At 55.3% G+C, this 23570-nt stretch overlaps 1 protein-coding gene across 11 annotated transcripts in view; it reads left to right on the top strand.

The window, feature by feature from the left end:
* TMCO4 (transmembrane and coiled-coil domains 4) overlaps positions 1–23570 on the top strand; it is a 94491-nt gene that overhangs the window by 41625 nt on the left and 29296 nt on the right. For 6 of the 11 annotated variants that reach the window (XR_006221543.1, XR_006221544.1, XR_006221541.1 and 3 more), the window contains exons 8-13: positions 1454–1551; positions 1806–1949; positions 2742–2861; positions 7150–7314; positions 8222–8358; positions 11456–11540. Coding sequence is in view for 6 of the 11 variants with exons in the window: in XM_042997452.1 (XP_042853386.1) it covers positions 1454–1551; positions 1806–1949; positions 2742–2861; positions 7150–7314; positions 8222–8358; positions 11456–11540 (749 nt within the window). In the remaining 5 variants the exon portion in view is untranslated. The other 5 variants (XR_006221545.1, XM_042997455.1, XM_042997454.1 and 2 more) reach the window with 5 other exon arrangements.

The following is a 23570-nucleotide window of genomic DNA, read 5'->3' as shown; positions in this document are numbered from 1 at the left end:
CAGGGCAAGGATGTCCTCTTTCTGCGGGGAGGGCCAGTGCAGGCAGGGAGAATCGAACCTGGTGCTCCAGTACCACACCGCAGAGGTCAGAGTCAAGTTCACAGGGTCGAATTCTGATGTCAGAACCCACACTCTGTGTCGCCACCTTGCCTTCCACTTGGCTAGGTGCACAGCGTTCACGCCTCATCCCACGTCTGCTGGCATGAATTTCAGCCCTGGGAAACCAGCACCTGTGGTGTGCATGGAGATGTTTTTTTTAATGTTTATTATTTTTGACAGAGAGAGAGAGAGAGAGAGAGAGAAAATGCAAGTGGGGGAGGGGCGGAGAGAGAGGGGGACAGAGGATCTGACGCAGCCTCCGCACTCACAGCACAGAGCCCGAACTCTGTGGGGCTCGAACTCATGAACCGTGAGATCACGTCCTGAGCTGAAGCTGGACGCTCGACCCACGGAGCCACCCAGGCGCCCCGTGCATGGAGGCTTTTATCTTCCATGTTTCCGCCTCCCTGTAGTGAAGTAGCTGCAAAGGGCTGTCCTGAACACCTAGGAGGGACGTAGGACAAGAATTTGTAGAGGTGAGCTGGCAGGGAACCAGAAGGCATAGCAGATCCTGAGCGCCCAGCTCGGACAATAATGATCCTGCTTCCAGGATAAGATAACCCACGTGAAATACAAAGCACAGTGGCCGGCGAGAAGGAATTAATCCTCAGTAAATATTAACCATTTTCCCTCTTTATCATTATCGTCTGCTATCACACCATACGTTGAGTTGCTGTCCAAACTCCACCGTCAGCTCAGAGTTCGAGCTCGCGAAGACCTCACCGACCTGCCCTTGGTCCCTCGTCCTCCTCCTTCTTGCCCCACAGCAGCGAGGGCTGCTCGCCAGACGCCAGAGCCAGGCTCAGGGACACTCACAGCGGCCATTCTCCCGTTCGCCTGACCCCGTTCACCCCACGTGCCTCCTTTCTGCTCCACTTGATAGCTTTTAAGTGTCAAGTCTGACCGATTCTGGCTATTGCCCCAAGGCCAAGGTCTCCAACTGGCAGACCTTTCCCGAGGGAGCTGGGATCAGATGGTGGGGGGCAGGGAGGGATGGGAAGATGGCGGTGACGGAGTCTGTGATTGTATTTGCTACTCATTCTGGGTCCGTCTGTTCAAAGATATTTTTTTTGTGCTCTTGCTATTACTATTGTTTTTTTGTCTTTTTGTTATTCAAATCGCAACCCTGTTAGGATGGATCCGTCGGGTAAGTAGCACGTCCCGCTCGCTGGGATTTCCCAGCTGGGTTGTAGAAACTTTTCAGCTTTTTAAAACCGTCGATGGGCCCGGGGTGACTTTGGTACCTTGCTCTGCATGGCAGCATCGATCCCAGTCTTGGGGGCTGAGTGGGGCGGGGTGGCCTCACGGGCTCCCGGGCACAGCCAGCCCTAGCGACCAACCTCTTTTCCCCCAGAACGGCTGAGGCATCCCGGAAGAAGAAGGAAAACCGGAGGAAATGGAAACGCTATCTCCTGATAGGCCTGGCAACTGTCGGAGGCGGGACGGTGATCGGTAAGGCCAGCCCAGGCTGAGCCGGGGGCACGTGGGCCAGTGCGGAGCCAGGGACGGTGCCAGGCTCGAAGCTAGAGAGGAGAGCGTAAGGAGGGCAGCTGGGAGGTGGCCCCAGCTCGCACTAGGTGCTCTGTCAGCAGAAAGCGCGTTCATTAGCGTTAGAAGCATCCACGGAAGGCACTGGGCAGCTGATGGGGGAAGAGCCCAGTGGGCCGCATCTTCCCATCTTCACCAACCATGGATTGTTCTTGCAGGCGTCACCGGGGGTCTGGCTGCCCCTCTTGTTGCCGCCGGCGCTGCGACTATCATCGGCAGTGCCGGGGCAGCGGCTCTGGGCTCAGTGGCCGGCATCGCTGTCCTGACCTCGCTGTTTGGTGCGGCTGGAGCCGGCCTGACAGGTAAGGCTCCACAGGGGTGGTGGCCTAGGGGGGATTTTCAGCCAGGGGGGGCCCGGCTGTTCCAAAACATGCCCAGATTCTCACCCAAGATGGCTCCCCCGGGGACGGAGGAGGATACGGCTTTTCTCACGCTGGGTCCCAGCCCCGCCAGAACCCATAGCAGGCATCCCACAGACCTGCCCCAGGAGCCTGGCGTGGGTCAGAAAAGAGCTGGATGTGAGCACCTGCCCCTGTACAGATTTTCTGAGGAGGGTCTGATTGGACCTGCTGGTCTCCATCCAGGAAATCTCCAGGCAGGCCACCTCGGAAACACTTGGGCTTCTTCATGTTCAGAGGCCACGAGGATACCCTGGAATTACCAGTGTCTCCTGGGTGGGTTTTCCAGATCATATGTGCCAGTAGCCCCCCAGTCACACACAGAGATTCCTGTTCCACTCCTCAGGTGGGGTCCATCCCTCCCCGTGTTGAGAATCATCGTCAGTTTGATCCGCTTTTTTGAGAGGCGTATATTACACCCATGACACGCATGGGCAGGAGAAAACACATAGAACCAACGGAGTCACAATGGACCAGCAAGTTCCAGCCCCAGCTCTGCCACTAGAGCTGGCCAGCCTTTGGAAGCCTCTGACCCTTGGCTGTAATCGGGGACAATAATGGCACCTACCTTTAACGATTGAAAAAATGAGACATGTTTCCAGGGGCAAGGCAAACAGTTGGCACTCACTGTGAGTTTGAGAGCACAGAGAGCCACTCCCACTAATCCCATCCTCATTTTTGTATCTACGTCTTTAGGATACAAGATGAAGAAGCGTGTCGGGGCCATTGAAGAGTTCACATTTCTGCCTCTGACAGAAGGCAGGCAGCTGCATATCACCATCGCCATCACAGGGTGGCTGGCGTCTGGCAAATACCGTGAGGACCGGGGCCAAAGCAAAGAAGGATGAGGGTGGGGGAGTGGAGCGGGGAGAGGTGGGTGTTGAATGACTCTGACTGCTGCTGTGGGCCAGACCCCAGCCTAGGCTCTTGCCTGTGGATGTCTCTAGAGGGTGGGGAGGGGAGCCTCATTTTGCAGAGGAGGAAACCGAGGCTCAAGGAGGTGAGATGACTTTATCCCGTGTCCATCCACCCATTGATCTATCCACCAATCTATCCACACATCCATTTTTCCACCCGCCTACCCACCCATCCATCTATCCATCTGTCAACTGTCCATCTACTTACCCACATCCATCCATCATCCACACACCCACCCATCCATCAGCCTTCCATCCACCTACCCAACAATCCACCTACTCAACCATCTCTACCCTTCCATCCACCCATCTACTCATCCACTGATGCATCCACACACCCATCCATCCATCATTCATCCAGTTATCTGTCCATTCATCCACCCACCCATTTACCTAGCCGTCCATCCATCATCCATCCACCCTTCCATCCATGTATCCATCCACCTACCCATCCACCCACTCACCTATCCACTCATTCATCTCTCCACCCGCTCATCCATGTATCCACCCATCTATGCATCTATCCATGCATTTATCTATTATCTACCCATCCAACTGTCTATCAATTCATCCAGCCAACCACCCATTCATTCATCCATCCATCCATCTATCCACCCATCCACCCAACCATCCATCTACCCATCCATCCATTCACCCACCCATTCACCTATTAATTCCTCCATTGAGCAATATTTATAGGGTATCTTCATACCACCTGCCAGACACTGAGCCAGGCCCTAGGAATTCAGTGGTGAGCGGCACAGTCACGGCCTCTGCTCTCGTGGAACTTACGGTCCCGGGTGGAAGAAAGACCACTGAGCAGTAATTACAGGGAAGTTCTATGGATGGCACAATAGAGGAAATCAGGAGTGTTTCTGGGGAATGAGGGAAAGGGTCCTGGAGAAAGTGACTTTGGGCTAAGGACTGGGAGTTAACTGGGTAAGAAGGAGCAGGAAGTATACACTAAGTAAAGGGGCAGCAGGTACAAAGGACCACAGGATGGCTGGAACAGGGAGCTAGAAGACAGTGTGGGCAGGGTCAGATCGTGCTGGAGCATGTGAGGTATGGCAAGGAGTTTGTATTTATCCTCAGAGCAAGTGGGAAAGAGCAAAGGATTGAAGCATATGGCTTCAAGGAGAAAGGACTTTTAAGTAGGTGCGAGATCAGTACATCTTGACTGCGTGACTTCAAGCAAGTTACTTAACCTCTCTGGGCCTCAGCTGCTTCATTTGTGAAGTAGAACAAATTATCTCTGCCTTTCAAGACACTTACAAAGTTTAAATTAAACAGAGCACATGGAAGGCACCTGGTTTCTCATTGACTTTCCGCAAACATTAGTTCCCTCTGCTGCTCTAATCTGAATCTGTGTTTTGGGGGAGAGGCCAACCAGGGTGGCATCGAGGACTAACACCATGGTCCACCCACTGCCTGGCTCTCTGTTGCAAGTGCCCAGTGTGAGGCTCCGTAAACAGTTCATCACTGAGAGAGAGGGAGCAGGGTGGGCCAGGGAATCTGGAACATTCCAGCCAGACCCATGCTGACAGCCTCCGGAGTTTCCAAATCTCTGGACTCTGAGGCTGGAAGCCACAGTCCTTCTACGTGACGCAGAAGAAAGCGAGTGAGAAAATGCCCCATCTCTGTGTGGCGGCCTTCCCAGGTGCCAGTCTCATTGGTATGTGATCGCCAGGCCCCATCCGCACACAGCGGGCCTCTAGTGTCAGCTGAGCACTTCGCCCGCGCCTACCCTGAGTCAGACGTTTTACCCTCTCAATGGGAACTTGTATGCGTTACCTCCCGAGAGCCTCACATCCACCCTCTGAGGTGGGGGCCTTTCCTGTCCTGATCTGGCAGGAGGGCAAAACCCAAGGCGGTCACGTGAGCTCAGGGGCGTGGCTAATGCAGGATTCAAACCCGTGTCTCCTGACCCACCCTTTCGTTGGATAGGATTATACGCAATAATGACCACCGCTTTGTAGGGAACAGGAACTAACCCAGGCACTAACCCAAGCGTGTTGCCTGCCTCGCTCTCTTGGTCTCTCACTCCAAGCCGGGGAGGTGGGCATCAGTGTCACCCCCATTTTATAGATGAGGAAACTGAGGCTCGTAAGGGCTGCTCAGGGTCCACTTGGGTAGCCAGGGACTGGGGCAGAACTCACCACTCTTCTTTCTGTCTGGCCCCACACCCCGTGTTCTGGGCCACGGGGCAATACAGTGCTTTACATGTATCGAATGCTATTCATGCAACATCTCACGTGAGCCCCACGACACTCGGAAGTCAGAAGGTATCATCCATTCTTACAGATGTGGAAGCCGAGGCCCACAAGGGCGGCCTGGCTAGCTGCGAGCCAAGCGACCAGGAAGCTACTGAGCCGGGTGCAAGCCCAGGCCGGTGACCCGGCACGGCCTACTTTCCTCCCCCTCACTCTGCCCACCGCCCCCCCTCCCCCGCCCCTGCTCTCCACCCTGAGCTGCTGCAGAGCCATGGCAGGGTCCCCGCAGAGCAGGGAGCAGCTCCAGGGTGGTCCTCGTGTCCACATGGCGCCCTTAGGTAGGGATGACACCTCTGAGTCGGGCAGGTAGTGGACGTCCAGAACCCAAAGCCTCCGGGAAGCTGATGGTGCACATTCACTCATCATCGCATTTTCATGAGTTTTACCCTGTGCCACGTCACTGGGCCTTGAGAATCTGGTCCTTGGCAAACAGGCTGTGGGAGACGTGCGTCACACAGACGGTCGCAAAAGTAAGCGTGTGACTGCAGGCCGTATGAGAACTTACGGTGGAAAGGCATTTGCTCCGCCAGAGGGGCCACGCAGCCTCCCTGTGGAAGAGGTGATTGAACTACAAGCTCAAGGGCAAGTAGGAGTGAAGGGAGGAAATGGTGGTTTCGGTGGGGGTGGGAGGAGAGTTCTGTTTTGGAAAGGTCACTGGGGCCACAGGCAGGAAAGCATGGGGCGGGGGGACTGGTCAGGCATCCTCCTGGGCCCCTTTCCCTTCTCCCAGAATAGAGTGACAGCATGATGTGTGCATGTCCCTGTCTGTGCCCAGCCAGAGGGCTGGATGCCTCGGTTTCCTCAGTTATAAAATCAGGCTAATTTGGGGGCGCCTGGCTGGCTCAGTCAGTTAAGCGTCCGACTTCAGCTCAGGTCATGATCTCACGGTCTGTGAGTTCGAGCCCCACGTCGGGCTCTGTGCTGTCAGTTCAGAGCCTGGAGCCTTCTTCGGATTCTGTGCCTCCCTCTCTCTCTGCCCCTCCCCCACTCACGCTCTGTCTCTCAAAATATGAATAAACGTAAAAAAAAAATTTAAATCAGGCTAATTGTGGCACCCTATTTCAGAGGCCGTGAGGTGAAATGTGTTTCTGAAGGGCAGGGCGTAAGTGAGGCATTGATGAGGGAGGGGCTGGGAAGGAGGCAGGGGCCACATCACGGAGGGCAGAGGGCTAGTGTCATGCAGAGAGGTGACACTATCCTAGGGGCAGAAGGAGGGCACAGAGCAAGGAAAAGGAGGGAGGCAGACAGTCGACATTATACTTCCTGCTTGACGTTGGTCACTGTGGTGGTGCTGTCCACATCTCCCCATTAACTCGTCCCTAAGTGAGAAAAATGAGGCCCAGAAGCATTGGCTGACCCAGCAAGATCGTGGCAGAGCCGGGCTCAGATACCTCTGCCCCAAGCTTCCAGACTGTTTCCCAGCCCGAGCTTGTTGAATGACCTGCCACTGGTTCACAGAGCCAGCTGCCCGTCCCGGTGTGCAGTGCACGTTCCTGTTGTATGTCCCCGGCAGCTGATGCCAGAATTTCTGCACGGAGAGACAGAGTAGCACTTCACATGCATGGAAGTTCAAAGACTTCATTCCTACCCACTTTATAGAAGGAGATAAATACTCATCTCCTACTGCACAGATAAGCGCAGTAAGGCTCAGGGTAGGAAAGTGGTATGCCCGGGTCACCCGGCTACTACTGAATGCACAATTGGGACTTGAACCCCAGCCTGCTGACTCACAAGGTGGCGCTGCACTCTGTCTGCTCTGCTAACAGCTGACGCTCAGCAGCGGGGGGGAGGGGCTCTGTCTCCCCACAAGGGCAAGCGGTCCCCTGTCACCACCTGTCTGGGAAGGTGGGGTGGGCCACCCTCTGTCACAGACAGCAGAGACACACCCCCCCCCCACCTACCTGCGTTCTCCCCTAGGTACCTTCAGCGCCCCGTGGGCGGCCTTGGCCCGCAGCCGCGAGCAGTACTGCCTGGCTTGGGAGGCCAAGTACCTGATGGAGCTCGGCAATGCCCTGGAGACCATCCTCAGTGGTCTCGCCAACATGGTAGCCCAGGAGGCCCTGAAGTACACAGTGTTGTCTGGTAAGCACCCCCCAACCCGGCCACCACCGCCAGCAGCAGGCCCACAGCTCCCAACTCACACCAGTAGCATATCTTTGCATGCCTGAGGCCCCTGGTGAGCCGGGTGACCCTGGTGCTGGGTCTTAGGAACACAGAGAGGTTAAGACTGCATTCCTATCTATCAAGTTTATGGTCTCTGTGGGGAGGCGACCGGTAAACAGCCAATCACGTTGTCACACGGCATATCAGTTAGCTATTGCTGCATGACAAGCAACCCCAAAACTCAGTAGCTTAAAACAGCAATCATTTCTCATAATAGCTGAGAAGTCATAAGGCTTCATTTGGCTGATCTCAGGTGGGCCTGCTCATGCGTCCGTGGGTCAGCCAAATGTCCGCCGATCTGGGCTAGCCTGGTCTGGGGCAACTAGGACAACTCGGCCCTGCTCCATTTGTCTCTCACCTCCTCCTGGGATCAGCAGGCTAGCCCACACCAGCGCTAGAAGTGCGTGAGAGCCTGGACCCAACGCACAAAACCGTTTCAAGCTTCACGTCGACTAATAGCTCATTGGCCTAAGCAACTCACATGGCCAAGGCTAGAGTGGAGGGCAGGGCAGGGGCAGGGGCCCGGGCCCTGCAGAATTATAACACAAAGCGGGAGGATACAGGGTCGGGTGACAAACTGAGGCCATCTTTGGCATCTCACTGATGACCGATGCTTGAACAGAAGGAATTTAGTCCATGAGTCAGCAATGCACGAGCGTCAGCTTTCTTCATTGCTCTAATAGCAGTTTGACAGCACTTGGAAAACTTAACAGGTTCCAAGTTCAAGACTCTGCACACATTCACTCGGGCATCCGTTGGCCAGCCCACCACTTCCCGAGAAGGACCTCCGCCCACTGCTTTCATCACTGATCTCCCACCTCCCCAGGTATCGTGGCTGCCCTGACCTGGCCAGCCTCACTCCTCACTGTCGCCAACGTCATCGACAACCCCTGGGGCGTGTGTCTCCATCGATCCGCAGAGGTTGGCAAGCACCTGGCCCACATCCTGCTCTCCCGGCAGCAGGTACCTGGGCTGTTGGGGGAGGTGCAGGGAAGTAGGGAAGTGTGGAAACTGACTTGTGCACAGATGTCAGCCCTAAAGACAAGCCCACGTGGAGGTAGTCTAGTGGCTTTTTGGGGGTGGATGGCCTTCACTGCCCCTACAGTCCAAGTCACAAGAATATCCCAGGAAGGACCAGTGAGAATTGTAGGTTGTGCGTTTCTCGCAGGTAGTGAGGTGAAGACTGAATAACAGGGACGTTGAGGGAAGGGACAAGGGCAGGTGTTCCCTCCTGGAAGTCTAGAGCCACCATCTGAGCAGATGTCCCGTGGTCCAAATACCGTGTAAAATGATCAGGAAGATAAACAATCAGAATACTTTTAAAATTTGAATCCAGTACCTACCAGGGAAATGAAACTGCATGCCCCCCCCCCCCCCGTAACTTCAGAATAAACTTGAGTAAATGGAAACAGAAGTTTGGGGAAAAGTTCCAGAGATGACTGTGCGGTTGGGGTTAGTTTTAGCGGCGAGAGAAAACCCCAAATAACGGTGGCTTAAGCGAGGTGGGAGTTTATTGCTCGAGGAGAAGCCTAGGAAGGCAGTCTTGCGCTAGAACACTGTGCCATGACGAGGCAGCCCAGGGCCGTCTGGCTTGTTGCTCTGCTGTAGGGGGTCTTGACCTCGTGGTACCAGATGCCAGCATCCGCCCTCCAGGTAAGCAGGAAAAAGAAAGGCCTTGTAGCCTTTCCACTGACGTCTCATTGGCCAGACCCTCACCATAGGACCACGCCTACTGCCGCAGAAGCTGGGGGACGCCGTCTTTATTCTGGGTGTCAGTGAACCCAGCTGAAATTCAGCTATGGGAAGGGGAGGATGGATATTGAGGGACAGCTAGCAGTTTCTGCCACAGCGGGTAAATTGCTTGAGACCCCAAACCCCCGTCTGATTTCTGTGTCTGTGCCAGAAGAAATAGGGAGGTCCTGTGACAGGTTTGGAAGTAAGGCAGAGACCAGAGTGGCCTCGGCTTAAACAAGGTAGACATTTATCCTCTCCCGTGGAATAGCCCGGGTATCAGCATCCAGGGCAATGCGGTGTGTATTCGTTTGCTCGTGGTGCTGTAACAAACTACCCCAGACATACTGGCTTAAAACAACACAAATTTATTATCTTACAGCTCTGAGGTCAGAAATCTAAAAATGGCAGGGGGGTGGGGAACCTGGGTGGCTCAGTCGGTTAAGCATCCAACTCTTGATTTCGGCTCAGGTCATGGTCTCACGGTTCGTGAGTTCAAGCCCCACGTTGGGCTCTGTGCTGACAGCTCAGAACCTGCTTGGGATTCTCTCTCTCCCTCTCTCTCTGCCCCTCCCCTGTCCATGCGCTCGCTCTGTCTCTCTCTCTCTCTCTCTCTCAAAGTAAATAAATAATAGGGGTACCTGGGTGGCTCAGACAGTTGAGCACCTGACTTCGGCTCAGGTCATGATCTCATGGTTCGTAGGTTCAAGCTCCACGTGGGGCTCACTGCTGTCAGCCTGGAGCCTGTTTCGGATCCTCTGTCCCCCTCTCTCTGTGCCCCTCCCCCGCTCTCTCGCACTCTATCAAAAATAAACAAACATTAAGGAAAAATAAATGAAAATCTAAAACGCAGGCCCGCGTTCCTTATGGAGGCTCCAGGGAGCATCCACTTCCCTGCCTCCCCCGGCTGCCAGAGGCCACCTGCTATCTTTGGCTGGGAGCCCCCTTCCTCCGTCTTCAGAGCCAGCAGTGTGGCATCTTCAGATCTTTCTCTCTGTCCCTTGCTTCTGCCAGCAGGTCACCTGTCTGACTCGGACTCTCCTGCCTCCCCCTTTGTCATATAAGGTGGCATTCGCAGGGCCCACGGGTTAGGATGGGACCGTCTCCCGGGGGCTGTCACTCTGCCTCACGTGGGTGGCTTTCAACGTCATGGCCACACGTCCTCAGCGTTCAGTCTCTCCTTCAGTTTGAGATGGACACTGCAGACAGTTGGAGGCAGGCAAGTGAAGGGAAAGGCGTAGACACACAGTTGCTTCCCCTCTCCTCCCTTGGCCATCCCTCGCTGCAGGGGAGTCGGAGAAACTTCGTCCCTGGTCGAGGAGCTGTGTGCCAGAAAAACTCAGGAGTTTGTTCCCAGGGACCCAGGGAGAGTGGGTGTCGGGGGATGGCCAGCAGCCGTTGCCACAAAGTTCCTGCAGGACGGGGATACTATTTGATCAAGGGTTTCCTGTTGTCGTAGAGGGGGGCGGGGGTAGAGAGAGGAGGGATACACATTTTGGCACAAAAACAAGGAAAAGGAATAGACTGGCAGGACCCGACCGGACCTTTTGGAGCTCCTCTGCTCCTTCCTCCTCCTTCCATGGAGAACTTGCACCCAGACACCTCAGGGAACTTGCTTCTTCTTATGAGTTGCCTTTTCCGCAAGTTCTTTAGTCAGAAGATTTCCCTTGTCCCCATGTCGAACTTACTGCCTGATTTCATGTCCCACCTTTCTATCCAGAAACAGAACAATTATCCCTCATCTGTCTCTGCCTCTTTACCCGTCATCACCCCTGGGGGTACCTTCCTCCTCCTCTTCCTGGCTCCAGAAGGGCCCCGCTATCCTGCAGTCATTTGCCACCTGATAGTTGAGTCCTGTCCCCTGGGGGAGAAGAGACAGTGGCCGGATGATGGTTGGAGATGAAAGGGAATTAACCCAGCCAGAGGCTGCCTGCAGTTCCACAGCAGGTGCACTCCTGCATGAATGAGGGCCCTGCCCGTCCTGATTAAGACATCAGAGCTCTGGGGGTGCCTGGGTGGTTCATTCGGTTGAGCGTCCGGCTCTTGATTTCGGCTCAGGTCATGATCTCAGGGTCAGGGGATCAAGCCCTGCATCAGGCTCCGCACTGAGATTCCTTCTCTCCCTCGGCCCCTCTCCCCCACGCTCTCTCAAATAAGATTAGTTAATTAATTAAGACATCAGAGCTCCAGGACAGGAATAGCACATGCATGATTCATTCAGCGTGAGGCGGGCACCAAGGGGTGTGCAGGGGGCCGTCCTTGTCAGGGCTGATGCTTTGCCGGAACTGGCTGTGCATCCCCCAGACACCTGTGTCCTGTCTCCCCACAGGGCCGGCGACCTGTCACCTTGATTGGCTTCAGCCTGGGAGCCAGAGTCATCTACTTCTGTCTGCAAGAGATGGCTCAGGAGAAAGGTGAGTCTGGCTTGTCACGGATGAAAACCCTTCCCAAGCTCACCCCCAGGCAGGAGGTTCTGGGCCAGGGGTCACGAGCCTTGTGAATGTGTTCCCAGTTCTTGGTGATAGTCGTTAAAAGTTAAAAATAGTTTGACAATAGACAAAACGGCGAAGTCGTTTGAAAAATGGTTTGTTTTTTCTCTGTACGCAAATTCGAGTGGATGCGAGATGGTCCTATGATAATGGCATTGCCCTGGTGTTCTCATGTGCGTTCTTGAGTGGGAGCGAAGGGAGCTGGACGAGAAGTCTGAAATCGAGGCATCGGCAGGGCCACGTTCCCTCGGAGGTTCTAGGGGATGATCCTTCTTTGTCGCTTCCGGCCTCTGGTGTGGCTGGCGGCCCTTGGCCCTCCCTGGCTTGTAGATGCGTCCCTCCCTTCTCTGCCTGAATCCTTAAATCTTCTCCTTCCTATCTTCTCATCTCTTCTCTTCTCTTCTCTTCTCTTCTCTTCTCTTCTCTTCTCTTCTCTTCTCTTCTCTTCTCAGGACAGTCTCATTGGATTTAGCCCCCCCCCCCCCCAGAGCCAGCATGATCTCATCTCAGGATCCTGAACTTAATTACGTTTGCATAATTCGATTACATCTGAAGACACCTTTTCCAAAGACGTTGTCATTCACGGGTGCCAGGTGGATGTATCTTTGGGAACTAGCCTCCACAGACACCTTTGGGTTTGTGTCGTGCCGTCCGGGGACATACTTGGAGTGCTGAGGCAGTGGAAAGCTTGAGTGCCATTGCTCCGGGCCTTGGTGGGTGAGGTCTCCAGGACAGAGTGCCGGTTTGGGACAGCCCGTAGGGGACGGCTGGGGGAGTCGGGTGCAGAGCCCGGGGCGCTCGGAGTGGTCCACGGTCTGCGGGGCCCAGACTTAACGTCTCCTGGGGGAACACAGCAGCAGTAGGACCCTGGAGCAGGAGGAGGCACTGAGACGGTGACTCCTTGGCCTGGGAGCAGAGGGTGGCTGGCAGGGAGGGCCAGAGTTCCGCCCAGCGGTCTCACTGGGGGCTGCCTCGAATGCCTCTCTGGGCGTCAGCTCCCCGACTTCGAACTCCGTGGAGTTCTGCTCAGCCGCGTGCTTGTTCTGGGGTGCCCAAGTATGGTATTTCTGCAAATGGCAAAACCCACGGTTGACCAGATTCAGCTCAAGGTATATCGCTTTGCAGCTTCTGCTCTTCAGAGCTGCTGCTGGCCTGAGGCCAGCCCCGAAGGAGGCCCCTGGCCGCTCCCCGGCCGGCCCGAGTGTGTGACCGGATTGCTGGCTGGTTGCCAGCAAGCAGGGAGGGGCGGGAATGCCCGCCGCTGGCCGGACCTGAGGGAGCCGGACGTGTCGGGCTGACCCGGGTTATTTGCAGTGCTGGCAGCCCCGGAGGGCCTGGGAGAGACCCTGGAGCTGAGGGGCATGACTCATTCCTGCTTCTTCTCTTTTGCTAAAATGGTCCCCCACCTTGGACTGAGGACCAGAGCTATTTTCCTGGTTACACGGGCAAGGTGGATGTGCCGTCCTTGGCATTTACCATGGAAAGGCCAAGCCCTGTGTGTCAGGCCTGCAGATGAGCCTCGTGTCTTCTCTGTGTCATTTTGGAGGACCCCCCCCACCCCCACTCCCCTGTAGCTTTCAGCAGCCCCCGCCCCCCCCATCACCCAGTGTTGTCTGCATCACTAAGCAATGAGGAGGTAGCTCTGTCCTATTTCCAGGAGCTTTGGGTAACCTGGGGCCACCATGCAGAAGGGCCTGGGGAGCCAGCTCGGAGCTGCGTTCACCAGGAAAATCCAGGCTGGGGTCAGAGTTCAGGCAAAAACCACGGAGGAAGCAGGGCTGAATCTGGGGCTCTGGTGAAAGTGAGTTTCCACTTACACCGTGGAGAACATTGTACTTTTCCTTTCTGTATGAATTCTTCCCCTACCCAGGCATCACCAGAGCAGAATGAGTCAAAAAGACATCCCTTACCTGCCTTTTCTGCTCTACCTGGTACAAATAATCCACCTGGGGGGCTCCTGGGGGGGCTCCTGGGGGGTTCAGTCAGTTAAACATCTGACTCTTGATCACAGCTCAGGTCATGATCTCACGGGTGTGGATTGAGCCCCGCATCGGGCTCTGCACTGAGCATGGAGCCTGCTTAAGATTCTCTCCCCTGGGGCGCCCGGGTGGCTCAGTCGGTTGAGCGTCCGACTTCGGCTCAGGCCATGATCTCCCGGTCCGTGAGTTCGAGCCCCGCATCGGGCTCTGTGCTGACAGCTCAGAGCCTGGCTCCCGCTTCCAATTCTATGTCTCCCCCTCTCTCTGCCCCTCTACCACTCGTGCTCTGTCTCTCTCAAAATCTAAATAAACATAAAAAAAATTTAAAAAAAATTTTTTTAAAAGATCCTCTCTCCCTCTCTCTCTGCCCCTCTCCCCTGCTTTCTCTCTCTCTCAAAATAAATAAATAAGCATTTAAAAATATAATAATCCACCTGGGACCTTCTCGCCTGCTAGGAAGAACCCCCTAGAGACCTTCTATGTCTCCCCGTCCTCAGCTCTTCACCTCTTGCAGTAAAGGGCTTTGTTGGCACACAGCAACACCGTCGACTCCTGCATAATGCCATATTCTGTATTCCTGCAGCGTTGTGCAAATGACAGAATCTCTCACGAAAATTGGGGGGAGGCATTTCTCATGCAGGACACGGGACCTTCGTTACAAATGTGTGGGTCATAGAGAAGCAGGATGGGCGTAGCAGTCAGCTTTTGCTGTAGCGATGCTGCATAACAAGCCACCCCCTAAACTCCGAGGGCAACGACACCAAATGTTTTCCTGCTCAGGATCTGTGGGTTGGCTGTGGTTCAGCTGCTCTAGAACAGGCTCTGTTTCTGGCTGCGGGTTGGGCAGGCTTGGCCCCAGGCTGCGGGCTGGGCCCACATCCGCTCCGTGTGCATTTGTCCCGTTGAGGCTGAAGGGGAGCAGCCACCCAGGGCGTGTTCCTCCTTACGGTAGATCGCTAGAGCGCCGGATCCAAGGCCAACCACATGTGCACATTTAGGATCTCTTTTCGTGCCGTGTTTGCTAACATTCTGTGTCCGCTGTTTATTGCTGCAAACAACCTCTCTAAATGTAGTGGCTTAACACAGCAATAACTGGATAATTCTCACACTTCTGTGGGTGGACCAGGAAGTTCCTCTCCTCTTTGCACCTGGGCTCACTCGTGCAGCTGCAGGTGCAGCTGGAAGGCTTGGAACGTCCAGGCTGACCTCACCCACTGACTGGCCGCGGGTGCTGGCGGTCACCCGGCACGTCCCAGTCTGTCGCGACCGGCGCAACAAACACCGAGGTCAGGGTCCTGAGGGTAAGGGAATGCAAGAAAAAAAGAGAGAAGAGAGAAAGTTTGGGGACAGGAGGGTCCCCTGGGCTGATGGCCCAAGTGACGGCTTTATTGTTGCTGTACACAATCTTTTATAATATAAGACTCTTATGGATCAGGTCATTCTAAGAATAAACAGGTTTCACATGATCACTGCCAGCCAAAACATTTAGTTCTGTGTACCTTGTGAACTTTCTGAACGGGTCACAAGACCTTGTTGATAGATTGCTAGCAAAACACAGTTCCCATGTTTGTTTCTATCTGACTCGGGGTAGAAAAAGGGAGGTAGCATTACTGCCAACACCTGCAGAGCACAGGCTTCAGGAATTAACTTTCTCAGCCTTGACAAGGCTTTCGTATGCCCTTGAGAGTGGGGGAATGGGAGGGGGAACCACCGGGTTGGCTTGAGTCAACAGGGAACGTTGCTCGACCCGGTCTCAGCCTGGCACCGGGGCCCGGCCCCCCACACCGTCCCTCCTGGCGGACTGCGCATCCTCCCGTAGGCTCACCTGACGTCCTTACGTGGTGTTCTCCGGGCTGTGTCTCGGGCAAGGGTGAAAGCTCCTCCATCGGTAATAACGGCACTCGTAGTGACTGCCGCGTAGTGCGCTCCCCTAACACGCTCCGTGTTTCCGTCTGCCGGCCGCGGTTTTGAGGCTCTTCCCGTCTCTTATCTCACGTGATCCTCCATAGCAGCCCCATCAGGTCGATGCTGTTACGGTACCCATTTGGCAGATGAACAAACTGAAATACGGACCTCAGGTAACGTGCCCGAACCACACAGCCAGCTCATGGCAGAGCAGGCGGTCCAGCCACGGGTTGCATGACCTCGACCCCAAAGCCAGACCACCTCTCCAGGCCACCATTCCGTTCTTAGCCGAGCATCTTTCCCAGCACTGGCGTCACCGTTAACAACGGCCTGTCGACTCCTCTGTCCTGCCGGTCCGATAGTCACTGTGAGCTAGGAGCGCATAGCACAACGACCTGGGCAATTCTTTCCCCAAAGTATACGTGCCGGGACCCTACACGGCGGGGGTCAGTCACCCCCTGTGGTGGAAACCGGTCCCCTGGCCAGGAACCATAGTGCAGGCGGGGGCAGGGCATGCCGCTTCCTCGTCTTCCTCGTCACTGCGTCCCGAGCCTGTGGCCAGCCTACGTCTGGCACGTAAAGGGACACGTGACAAGTGGACCAAGCGAAGGAATGAGCCCCACCATGGGTCAGGGGCGGGGGTCTGCATGCCGGCCTCCCCCGCCTTGCGGGGAAGAACCGTGTCGCGCTCAACTCTGCGCTGCCAGGGCCGACCGTGGACGCTCACAGATTTCTACAGGAAAAAGGCATTTCTGCCTTTTTATGCTGGCAGTGAAGAGTCGTCCACGTTCTCTTTAGAAAACCTCTGCATTTTAAAAGAAGAAGCGAGGGTTGCCTGGGTGGCTCAGTAAGCGTCCCACTTCAGCTCAGGTCGTGATCTCGCGGTCCGTGAGTTCGAGCCCCGCGTCGGGCTCTGTGCTGACGGCTTGGGGCCTGGAGCCCGCTTCAGATTCTGTGTCTCCCTCTCTCTCTGACCCTTCCCCACAGGCACTCTGTCTCTCTCTGCCTCTCAAAAATAAAACTAATAAAATAAAATAATAATAATAATAATAATAATAAAAAGAAGTGGGAGCCACTAGGATGGGAAGCCCTCCGAGTAACGAGAGTTCGGGAGGAATCGGAACAGAAACCCATCGGTCCAAAGTGCACCTGGTCTGATCTCGCCTCTGCTCAGAAGGGAGAACTCACGGCCAGAAGACTCTGAACAAGCCTTCATTCTTTTTTCTTTCTTTTTTTTTTTTTTTTTTTTTGAGAGAGACAGAGACAGCGTGAGTGGGGGAGAGGCAGAGAGAGAAACAGAGAATCCCAGGCAGGCTCCGTGCCGTCAGCGCAGAACCCGACACAGGGCTTGAACTCACGAACCGTGAGATCACGACCTGAGCTGAAACCAAGAGTCAGATGCTTAACTGACTGAGCCACCCAGGCGCCCCATGAACAAGTCTTCATTCTTGGTAGTTCTGATAGTTTCCCCCTCAGGTTCCTAACGTCCTGTCCCATCCTGTGTCTGGACGGGAGGTGAGAGAGCTCTAGGAACCCTCTGCCTTGACCCCGGTCCCGAACACTCCGGCAGGTCCGTCCCTTGGTTAGTCTTGGCTGATTCCCAACCTAGGCCCAGCTGGCTCCTGTGCCAGGGTTGTGCAGGCCACACTCAGTTGAACCCACTGCACCCCCTTGGCCTTCTCGGTGACTCCACATAGAGGGGCGCTTGCCAAAGCTAGGCCTCCGAGCCATTTACGCCACCCCACCCCCACCCCACCCGTTTCCCTTTCTCTTTCTGGAGGGTGAGGGAACTCCTGATGGCTCCCACAAATGGGAAGTTGAACACAAAACATACCAACCTGCAAAAGGGAGCTGAAAGGTCCCGAATCCCGAGAGCGTGACGCCCCCACCCCCCCGCCAGCAGCCCCTGGGGGGGAGGGGGGGGAGGGGGCCCAGGGCTGGGACTCCAGCAGCGCCTTGCAGGCCACAGTTCTTTAACCCACACCAGAAAGTAAAACAAACGAAAACGCGGACACACACGCGCCCACAAAAGTACGCTCGCACACGTGCACGGTTATGCGTCCACCCTCCACTCAGGCCCTCAAATTCCTCCTGCACCTGCTCACTTAGCAGCATCCCAGCAAGCCTCTGGCCTTCCAGGGCTCCACAACCCGCCATCCGGTCCCCGCCGGTTCCCGCAGGCCCGGCACAGCAGGAGCTGCAGTGGGTGGTCATGAGGTGGGGGGGGGGGGGGGTTGCAGCTGAGAAGCTGCGCGGTAGGGGCTGCACGCGTACGCGCTCCGCAGTCAGGGCGTCTGGTTGGAACCCCAGACCCACCACGCTGCAAGCCACCTAGCAACCTCTCTCAGCTGCCCTGGCTCGTGCGAAACACGGCAGAAAAGGACAGTCGAGGTGCTTGCGGGGATTAAGCGCGAGAGTATGCCTAAAGGCCAGCATGTATGCACCCCGTGACACTCACTGAGCATTTCTGTTACGCGAGGGACTGTCTTAAGCTTTATGAAAGGGAGCCGGCACTTTGTATCGGGGCACCCCACGCACGTGGTGCCTGGAAAATGGACCCGGTGGAGAAACCGTGACCTCGCCCCTGCACCCACCTTCTCCCGGCTTCCTCCACGGCCCCTTCCAACCCCCGCCTTGTGTTACTGACCCGGGGGGGGGGGGGGGGGGGGCATCTTCGAGTCCGCAGCTGGCTGTGATTGTGAATGAGTTAGTCACCCTTTTCCTGGAGCTGAGGCCTCACAGCTAGTTCATTCCAGCTCAGCTGTAACACCCAGTTAATCTGTGCACGAAGGAGACCCTCTCCTAATTGCAGGAAAGCTGTCATTATCTGAGTTAGGGGATGTAAAAAAGGAACTGCTGTAATGCGTCCGAATTCACTAATTGTTTTCTGCAGTCCCTTGGTGCCCAGTAATAAAATGTAGCAGGAAATCCCAGAGTCACTTCCGCCAGCCTCCCCCTCCCCACTGCCTCCTAGCTGCCACTCATTCTCCCTTCCCTCGCCCCCAAGAAAAGCTGCTTGTAGAATTAACCATTTTCACAGCGTTATCTCCTCTCTTGGGTGATGTTGCAAACAACAGGGGGTTACTGCTTGGGGGACATGCCAGTGTTCACAAGGTGCCCCTCCCAGCCGCACCTGCCCTTGTCTTAGGCTCAGCATCCTTTCAAAGAGGCGCCTAGGCTACAAGCCCATCGAGGGCAGGGACTGCGTCTGACCTCTGTGCTGCCTGCACCTGGGATGAAACCCACAGAGAGTGCATGCTGTTTAAGCGAATTGAACTTCAAGTGTAGAGTTATAAGCCTTCACACTGTATCAGTCAGGATAGGTTAGGTTATGCCACAGTGACAAACATTCCCCAAATCTCAGAGGCGAAACACAACAAAGGTTCCCTTCTCACCCCTGCTCTCTGTCCACTGTGGGCGGGCAGGGGCTCCGATCCTCGTCGTCGCTCAGAGACCCAGGCCGATGTTGCCATTCTTGTATATTCTCGATGGGGGCCTCATGGTTCCGTAAAAGGAACCCTAAGTATCTTGCCCTAGAACCAAGGTCTTGAAACCTTTCTCTGGCTCCAGAACTTTTATTTACATTAGTATCTGGGGCCCCTTCTGGTTGGATATATTCACTCAAAGCAGGAGCTCACCTCAGACCTGCTAAACAGAACTACTCTAAATTCAGTTTGCTCCAAAAACAAAAATAAAGAAGAAAAGAAAAGAAATTTGCTCCACCTGTCCACGTGCATTAAGCACCTGCTGTGTGCCAGGCACTGTGCTGGGCTTTGGGGGAGGTGGCAATGAGGAAGCCAGTACAGCCCCTCCCCGCCCACGGAGCAAAGAGCCCAGTCTGTTGAAAGAACCTGCCACCTGAGACAGGAGGTGGGGCCTTGCAGAATGGCCACGGAGGTTGCCGATGAAGTGTGTCAGTCACCTGAAAGGCACCTGGCACAGAGTAGCCTGGTGGGGGCTGACATCCTTAACCTGAGTGTCCCGCCCTCACGGGGAGACCACCATCTCCCGTAAGGAGTTGGCTTAGAACATAGAAGGAAACACAGCCCCCCGGGACGCAGTCGGATGCTTAGCGAGACTTCCAGGGCTGCTCTGCTCCTCCCGGGGCTCCAGGCAGGTGGCTCGGAGTTCGCAGCGTTGCGTGGGGGCTGGACCATGCTCTGCCCATGCAGCTTTCTCCATCTGTCATTCGGATTCTCAGAGCAGCCTGGCGGCGTATTCAGCGGGAAGGACTGACTCCCCCCTTGGGAATCCCTTGTCTTCTGGATGAGCGTTTTGAACGCGTCGTGTGGCCAAGGAAGCTCGTCGTCTTCAGACAGAAATAGACCCAGATTGTGCCGGGGTGTGCTCATGGCTGCTCCCTGTTTGACTCACTCCAGTCATCATCTTCTCTTCATCCTCGCCTCGCTAGCTAACAGACATCGGCATTTGCTCTGTGCCCACCACAGCTCCATATTGTACGTACCGTATTTAATCCTCAGCGATAATCCTTTGAGGTTCTAATTAACCCCGTTGTACAGATGAGGAGACCAAGCCTTACAGAGGTGAAGCGACTGGGCCACGGTGACAGGGCTGCTGATGGTGCCGCTGGAACTTGCATCCACAGTGGCCGACCCGTGCTCACATTCGTGATTTTGGTCGCTAACCCCGACAGCAACCTGAGATCAGGATGATTCTCTCCATTTTGCGGGAAGGCTCAGTGTGAGGCAAAGCCACGTTTCCAGGTGCATCCAGTAGGGTTTTTTGGTTGCAAGGCCTTGGGTTCCCATCAGCTGCCCTTCCCTCAGAGCTCCCCCCTGCCCGGGAAAGACAACTGCAAGTTCAGGGCGGCTCCTGTCTGTCTGGGTCAGAGCATCCTGTGCTTTACAGCCGTTCTTGCTGCCCAGAAGGCTCTCCGCCTTCCCCCAGCCCCAGGCATGGCGCCAGCTCAGACACATCCTTCAAGATCTGGCTCAGAGATCCCCTCCCCCGTACTCCTCGTGAAGGGAGAAGTCTCAGACTCGGAGGCAGTTAGGAAGGAAAAGGTGTTTCTTGCCAAAAGGTGTAAACTAGTCAGACTTCAGAAGGCCAGGCTTGTCAAATTACACACACACACACACACACACACACACACTCACACTCCTGAGTCCCAGGGTTACCCCGTGTTTATCACACGGTGGGAAAACTGCCATGTTCTCATGAGATTATGGAAGCCACACGGGGTGTCAGGATCTTCGGCCATCCGTGTTCCAGATGCTGCGAACAGAGCTATTCTCATGGAGTCAGCAGCTTGAAGGAGGTGCTCGTTCATTTGGGGAACTAGATGTGACAATGGGGCCCTCCTGTTTTTGCTTTCTCTCAGAGGATAAAGTGGGCGTTTGCTTGTCTTTGGGGTTTGGGCCACAACAGGGTGGGACGTCCGTGCTTTGGCCTGATGGCACAGTTTTATTAACTGATCCTCACAGCTTCCTCACGAGGCAGTATTCCTCGTCGCATTTTACAGAATTGCGGAGAAGGAGGCTGAGACCCAGAGAGCCGAAGGGATTCGCCCAGAGGCAGAGCCGGGAGGCGGCAGAGCTCAGATTCATGCCCAGCACCCAAGTCCGAAGTGTGAGCCATTCTGTTTGGGGGGCCACCTCTCTGCTGCCTCTCCCCCCGCTCTTTCCCCAGCCGGCTGTCCCCGCACACACCACACTGTGCTGTGCAGCTGCTTACTGGTCTTTCTCCCGGACTAGAGGACCTGTCTCAGGTTCTCAGGGAGGACCTGTCTTTCAGGTTCACCTGTGACCCAGGACTTGGCACATAGGAGGTGTTAGTAGCCAATTCGTTGATGAGGCACACGACAGTAGCCGGGAAGTTTGCTGTGAGTGCTGCCTACAGAACGTGACGACAGCCCCCAAGACCTGGGCCAGCCTCCCCACCGCTCTGCTTCCAGCCGGCACGTGCCCAGCAGGCACGATCGGCCAGCACCCCCACACCCCCGTGCACCGATCCTGCCCACTCAAAACTGAGACAATGGGCACCTGCCAACAAGTGTTTGTGCCTTTGGGCAGGAAAGGAACGTAGCCAGAATTCCCAGAGACGAACTGTCCACTTCCGGCGGTCCATCTGCCAGCCCACGGGATGGATGTGCTTTGGGAGTGGCTGACCGTCCAAACCAAGGGTATTTCTGGCCCCGGCAGGTGGCAGGGGGACTATAGCGGTGCCCGTTGCCAGGAAGAACCACCATGCAAGCACTCACTGAGAGCCTCTGGGCCCCAGATCATGATAGACTGTTCGTTTTTCTCTGCATTTGCGTCAAAAGCTTTCAAAAATTAAGTAGTTGGAGAGCGAGCTCAATTCAGACTGACTCATGGCAGCAGGCTGAGCCAGGAAATGGCCTCATGAAGCAAGAAAATCAGTTCTGTTTCAGTTTATTTCTGCATTTATTCTCCTCTTCGTTCCGAAAGGATTTGAGGGGAATTAATTAGAGGCATTCCATATTATCTCTGCCCCGTGGCTCCGGGCAGGTAGTCAGCGAGACATCTGAGATGAGCCAGCCCACCTGTCGGCGTATTCAGTCCGTACACGGAAGCCTGCCGGGCGTGCCGCGCTCTGGGTCCTGGGGTGCGTGCATCCGCTCGGCCTGGCTCCCCCATCCACGCTCCATCTGTAAGCTGGCTCCATTCATTCACCTTTCCTGTATCTCCAAGACGCAAGGGATCGTGGCAGCCAAGGCGGATGACAGAAAGAAGGAGCACTGGACCTGGAGTCTGGAAGCCGGAGTTCAAATGCAGGCTCTGCTTGTTACTCTCTGCGTGCCCTGAGGCTAGTCACCCACCTCGGAGCAGGGTACCAAGGCCTCTGGGGCTGGTCCTGGGATTTAATAACTACTATTTATTTATTTATTTATTTATTTATTTATTTATCTTTAATCTTTTTTTAATGTTTATTTTTCAGAGAGAGAGCGTGGGTGGGGGAGGGGCGGGGGGGGTGACACAGAATCGGAAGCAGGCCCCAAGCTCTGAGCTGTCAGCACAGAGCCCGACGCGGGGCTCAAACTCACGAGCCGTGACATCCTGACCTGAGCCGAAGTCAGAAGCTTAACCGACTGAGCCACCCAGGCACCCCTAATGGCTCCTATTTATTGAACACTTACGATGCTAAAAGCACTTGGCATGTTCTCTCTCCTTTCACGTATGAGTGGCCCTAAGCTGTTAGTGCTGTGTTTTGCCTGTGAAGAGGTTGAAGGCAGGGACTGTGTCATGTCCTCCTCTCCTGTGTCACCAGCACCTGGCCCGGGACTCGGCGCAGGGAAGGGGTACAGTCATGTGCGTATGGCAGCTCCGGGGCTCAACTCTACCCCACTGCTGGCCTTTTGATATAGCAGATGTGACCACACAGTGCTTGGCACACGGTGGGCCCTTAGGAAGTAAGAACTCCTTTCTCCCTCTTTCCGTTAGTTTATCCACGTGGATTTTTCCAAGGCTGTAACACACGCTGCTTCTGACCTCGCTCTAGGACAGTAACGTCTTCGGATGGCAGCTCCCAGGGGAGGAATGATTCAGCAGAACGTGGGATTGTTTGCTGCCTTCGTCCAAACGAGTGGGGTCTTCCTGCCAGGCTCGGCTGCAGATTAGGCCCCTGGCTCCCTTGGAAAGGCATTTGCATCATCCCGGGGATGCAGACACCCTTAACTTTGGTGGTTGCCACCTGCTAAAATGCATTTATTCACACACAGAACCTGGGTTGTCATGGTTGTGTGAAGAAGGCAAGGATTGGAGGGCTTGCTCTCGCTTGGGGCCCGGCCTCCCTGCTGCACCGTCAACCCACAGGGCAGAGCCACCAGCTGACCCAGCTCCTCCCACAGACTGGCCACCAGCCCCTACGAGATGAGTCCTCTTACCTTTCCGGGGCCTCCAGAAACCAACCCGTCTCCCCAGCCTGGCTTTCCTACCGCCTGGTCTAGCCATTTGTAGACTTGCTTTCCTCCTCCTCCCTGTGTGGGGAATGAGGAGGGGTAGCTCTATGAAAAGCCATGGAAGGGTCTGCTAACAACTACCCAGCAGGCCACTGTTCTCCACACCACAAGGTTAAGATCAGGCGCTCAGGG

This window comes from Panthera tigris, chromosome C1, assembly GCF_018350195.1.
Source record: "Panthera tigris isolate Pti1 chromosome C1, P.tigris_Pti1_mat1.1, whole genome shotgun sequence".
NCBI lineage: Eukaryota > Metazoa > Chordata > Mammalia > Carnivora > Felidae > Panthera > Panthera tigris.
The sequence above is the reverse complement of the archived record's forward strand: the minus strand, read 5'-3'. Positions and strand labels throughout refer to the sequence as shown.